A 5,819-nucleotide genomic window follows, 5' to 3' on the forward strand; every position below is an offset into this window, starting at 1 on the left:
GATTTGTGGTGTTGGAGATGTTTTGTCTTCAAGTTTCAAAGCAAGGAAACCATTGCCATTGAGCGATTCCACGTTATTGTGACCCTACAGGACAGAGGAGAACTGCTCCCATGGGTTTCTATACTATAATTTTTAGATTGCTTATTTGTTATTTTATTGGGAGCTCTTCCAGATATCATAACATTCCATAATCCAATCACATCAAGCAGATGCCTGGGTGTCACCTCCAATGGAAAGCTTCTGAGGTATAAATACCAACTGACCTTTGCCCACTATTCATACATTTTGACTTCAAGATTTCAGGTTTTAACAACCCTGGTCCTCTCCCTTAAGTCTCCCAGCCTAGAGATAATAGTTTCTTACTGTATTTCTTTTTGCTTTTATGAATTTTCTTGTCTTGCCATTTCAGTTCTCCAAAATCTGATTCGAGATTTTTTGGTATTAAATTTGGTCAATTGAAATGATTTCTGTAGGATGACGACTGCTGTAGGATGACGACTAGAACTGCAGACATTGGTCTTTGGTTCAAATCTCTTGCCATAAGGGTGCCCAGTGAATGGTGGCCTTGAACGATCATAGACTTACTAGTTTAATGCTCTACTTGCTTCTTTGTAGCATATATCAATGTGGTAGGCATGACTCTGCGGCTGCGAATGAATATTATTGAAGATCTGCCCTAGCACCAACCCCCATTGGATAAATAATGTCCAGTCCCTTAAGAATCTAATCTGTACAAGTCAAAAAGTCATGTTCAGGGTTCATAGTTGGCCCATACCTGTATAATTTTCTTTTCTCAAAAGAGTTTTACGTCCTATACAATTGATTAAATTAATGATGCTATCAATGCCTAGTGCTTACACACTGGGCTACAAGGTTGGCAGTTTGAAATCACCAGCCAGCTCCACAGGGGAAGTATGAGGTGTTCTATGCCTGTGAAGATTTGCAGGCTTGGAGACTCACAGGGGCAGTTCCACCCTGGCCCTATAGGGTGCCTATAAGTAGCAATGACTTGATGGCAGTGGAAGTGATGCCCCAGGGAGTTCATTGATAATGTTCTCTAACGTAAAATGACAATGATTTCTCTAAAGTGAACCAAATACATATAAAAACCAGAGATGCATGAATAGTTTTTGGGCTTGCACTAACTCTAACCACAAGCTAAGAACAATTAGTTCTTATGACATGGCCCTGCTTGATGCTCGCTCTCATGAAGAGGTCACTGAAGATGTAGGTGCTTTAGGAAAGTGTAGTGAAGAAACTAGATGATTCCTGGCTATCAGAAAGAATGTCATCTTTGGTCTTAAAGACTTATTTTCAAATAAGCAGCCATCTAAGTGAGGTGTCAACAAAATCTTCATAGGATAAGAACACTCGCCTTTATGATCCAAGGATTGTAAGTAACACAATCCAAATCTAAAGAAGGAATGGTATCAGAGCTAAAATTGTGAACACCCAGTTTGCATAAGGTGGTGGATAGTGATAAAAGCCCAAAATCTATTTGCAGGGTCCATACTTAAATTAAGCATCCAGCAAATCCCCTCCAATCATAGTTGAAGGATTTATATAGCCCTGTTATCAGACAGAGCATTGTAAATTCGATTGTGGCAGATGCAGTCCAATCAAAAAGTAATATCTTATTTAATCTCTGTAGATGCAATTTAAAGCTGATTCAGTTTTGTTTTGTTTTTTAAGTGAAAGGGAAACACATGATCAATCCCCTGGGGAGTCCCCTCTGACCACGCCGAGGCATGTGAATAGCCATGCTACCATGCAGAGCGCATTGGAAAATGAATTGTTGCAAATGCAGTTAGATTAAAATTTAGTGCCTTATCATTTAATATCCCTTATATGCCTTTAAATGTTCTAGTTTATTTTATGTTTTTGTTGCTACTGTTCTAGTTTATTTTCTATTGAGAATTTTCTGTTTTAGTTTGGTATTCTGGTTAATTTTGTTGTATTTTAATGTTTTTCTATATATGAAATACAGGATAGTAGATCTATAGAGACAATAACTGGATTAATGGTTCCTTCTGGGTATGGCAGAGGAGGTTGGGGAGAAATGGGGAGCAATAACATGACTACAAGATTGAAGAAAAGTTCTAAAGCTGTGGTGATGATTGTACTGCTGGTGTGACTGAACTATTGAATTATATGAAACGGGAATTATACGCCAATAAAAATATTGGGGAAGGAAACTTTAAAATAAAATAGCTGCTATAGTTCTCCATTCTGATATGTCTTAAAATAATGGCTCAAATATTGTGTTCATTTCTGTTCCAATCTTTATTCCCCCAAAATATAATTCACTATTTTAGAGCTTGGATCATTGAAACTAACCACAGCTTCCCCAGCAAAATTAGTATGTGAATAATATTTTATAAAATAAATTAACTCTTTTAATACTTTCCTTTTTCTTCTATTCAGAAAGGTTTTATTGAGTAACAACAAGAGTTTTATAGGACCAGTACTATGCACTATTAATACACAAATACATAAGGCATTACCCCTATAAGGAGAACTTCTAAACAATAGAGATTTTTTTTTTTATTTCTTAAAGGAGGCATCTTCTAATGACACATAGGAGAAGGCTAGGAACTATCCAAAAATAATTCTAGAAAACCAAGTTCTGAAACATTTCCATTTAATTTCTCATATTTATTACCCTGAATCATCCATTAAATAATATAGAATATGTGTAAAATTAATGTGATAGTGTCCAACACTTAGGAAGAACTCAGTAGAAGACAGCTATTATAAAGAAGAATTAAGAATAAATTTAATGTAAGGGCTTTATAAGTAGTTAATAATAACAACAATAGATTCTTTCTGCATGAGACTTCAGATTTACATCTGGCCAACCTCTACAACATCCTTATGAGCTAGGACAAGTGTCACGATGCTCACTTCCTGATGAGGAAACATACTTTCACAAAGGGTGAGTGATATACCACTGTTACACAGCCAAGAAAGCACAAAGTCAAACATCTAGCCTTACCTTCAGTGCTGGCTGCCAATCCTACAATGGCCCAGCCCTTTTCTCAGTGCTCCCATGACCTCCCGGTTCCTCAAACTATAAATGAGGGGGTTGAGCATAGGAGTAAGAACTGTGTAGAAGACAGAGACCACCTTGTCATGGCTAGGGGTTCGGTAGCGCTTAGGCCTCAGGTAGATGAACATGGCTGCCCCATAGAAGAGAGAGACAGCAGTCAGGTGGGAGGAACAGGTGGTCAGAGCCTTTTTACGAGCCTGAGCAGAGCGCATGCGGAGCACAGCAGTCAGAATCCGAGCATAGGAGGCCACGATGATGGAGAAGGGGAGAAGAAGCATAAAGACACAGCAAGCGAAGAGCAGGTTCTCAAACAGAGCTGTGTCTGCACAGGCCAGCTTCAAGAGAGCTGGCACTTCACAAAAAAAATGGTCCACATTCCTGGAGCCACAGTAAGGAAACGCCATGGCTGCCACCATCTGGATCAATCCATCTAGTGTGCCAAAGGCCCAGGATCCTCCAGCAATCTGAAGACAGACCCTCTGACTCATGAGAATCGGATAGCGGAGTGGGTGGCTAATAGCCACATAGCGGTCATAAGCCATGAGTCCCAGCAAGAGTCCCTCAGAGCCCACAAGAGAGACAAAAAAAACAATTTGTATACCACAACCCACAAAGGAGATGGACTTTCTTCCAGTTAGGAAGTTCACTGCCATCTTCGGCACAACGTTGCATATCAACATGAGGTCCATGAGGGAGAGCTGACTGAGGAAGAAGTACATGGGGGTATGAAGCCGGGAGTCAATGTAGATGAGGGAGATGAGAAGTATATTCCCACAGAGGGCCACTGTGAAGACAATCATGACCACAGAGAAAAGAACAAGATCAGTTGCACAGTAGGAAAAGATGCCCAAGAGAATAAAGTCGTCTGTAGATGATTGGTTCAGCCAGGTCGCCATGGCTCAATTGTTCCTGATCACCTGAGGATATGTCCAAAAAAAGTTCTGAAATCACTCATATATCCTTATATATCCCTGCATTCCACCTCTTCTGAGAGCCATGTTCCTTGTAATTTATCCAACCTCAGCAGTCTGAGCTTGGGGACATAGAAAAGGATACTCTTTCATCTTCCCATGACACAGATCATAGGATCTCTGCTACCTTGTAGAATTGGACTACAGATCACTATCAAGGGTGGAAGCTGAATTATTCTATTTCTAATATAATATGGTCTTGAAACTATTAGATAATCTCCCTTCAGCCAGCAAATTCTTGGCTTTGGCTTATGTCACTGACTCTCTTATCTGGGATCACACCGATTTGGTCAACTACTTTGTAACAGGGCTTGGACCATTTTACAATAAGAGAGAGTAATGAAAGCTTAAGATCTCCTTTGGTCTTTATTTACTCAGGCCAGAATTATGGGAATCAGTTTGTTAACAGTTTTACTGGCATATCATTTAATCTCATACAATTCAATTGTTCGATCATATTAAGAAGAGTTGTATAATCATCACAACCAGATTTAGAACATTGTCTTCTTTCTTATACTCATTGTGGTTTATATAAATAACATTTCCATTTCTTCCCAACATCCCCTACCATACCCACCAGAAACCATTAATCCAGTTACTGTCTGTATAGATTAACCAACTCTAGATTTCATATATAGACACACACACACAGGCTAACAACAATAACAAAGTAAAACAGATAAACCTCAATTGAAAAGTAGAAATGTTAAAAACTAAAACAAATTTTAAAGGGGTCAAAAGGAGATAAAGTCTTAGATTTTAATCTAACGGCATCTGCAGTAATCCACTTTCCAAATGCAGGATACCAAGGTTACTCACATTCCTAGTCTATTATTAGTGAGGATTCACCAGATTCTTAATTCACGTGGATTTCCCTTCACTTTTTTTTAACTGAAAAACACTTTAAAGTGGGTGAAAATGAAGATCAAATGATAGGATATTACATTTTAACCTAGCTACATCTGCCATAATCAACTTTATAATGCTCTCTGTCTGATAACAAGACTACCCACATCCCCAGTCTATGAACAGATAGGATTCATTGGAGGTCTAATCCATGTAGGTATCTTGCAAATGGATTTGGGGCTGTCATCCATAGCCTTCTGCAACCTGGAGGTTCCCAATTTAAACCCCAAGACTATTCCTTTTTTTTTTTTTTTTCAGATTAATTGTTTACAATCCTTGAGTCACACAGTCTGATGTGCTTCTTCCATATGGACTTAGCTGACACCTTACTTAGATGGCTGTTTGTTTAAAGACTAGGCTTTAAAACCCCAGACACTATTCTTTCTGATAGCCAGGCACCATCTAGCTGCTTTTCCACACTTTGCTATAGCACCTATATCTTGAATGATCTCTTCATGAGGGCGTGCATCAAACAAGGCCATGTCATAAGAACTAATTATTCTTAGATTGGGCCTAGAATTAAGTTTGAGCTCCAAATCCATTCACATATCTATGGTTTAAATATGTATCTGGTTCGCTTTAGAGATATCATTATCATGTTAGAGAATATTATTATTCATCCCCATAGGGTATAAGGTAATTCTATTGATAGTATCATTATTTTAACCAATGGTATAGAGTTTAAGACACTGTTGAGAATAGGATATTATACAAGTATATTCTGATTTCAAACTGTATTACATAAATTGTTGACTTGTGCAGATTAAACTTTTAAATGACTAGACACTATTTACAGAAACAATGGGAGTTGGCAATAAGGCAAAACTTTCAATAATTTTCATTCACAATGGCAGATCCACACCTACCAGATTAATAAGTCATAATAAAGCAAG

General features: G+C 38.3%; 1 protein-coding gene and 1 pseudogene across 1 annotated transcript; one reads left to right on the plus strand and one right to left on the minus strand.

Moving 5' to 3' along the window:
- LOC101643864 overlaps positions 1 to 680 on the plus strand; it is a 28,737-nt pseudogene extending 28,057 nt beyond the window's left edge.
- Positions 681 to 2,997: 2,317 nt separating this feature from the next.
- Positions 2,998 to 3,945, minus strand: LOC101650899 (olfactory receptor 56). Its single transcript, XM_004696834.1, has one exon. It carries the CDS (start codon positions 3,943 to 3,945, stop codon positions 2,998 to 3,000), a length of 948 nt encoding a protein of 315 aa, XP_004696891.1.
- Between the last annotated feature and the right edge of the window lie 1,874 nt (positions 3,946 to 5,819).

Source organism: Echinops telfairi, unplaced genomic scaffold (assembly GCF_000313985.2).
Source record: "Echinops telfairi isolate 266 unplaced genomic scaffold, ASM31398v2 ScPeMD7_7469;HRSCAF=8507_0, whole genome shotgun sequence".
Classification (NCBI taxonomy): Eukaryota; Metazoa; Chordata; class Mammalia; order Afrosoricida; family Tenrecidae; genus Echinops; species Echinops telfairi.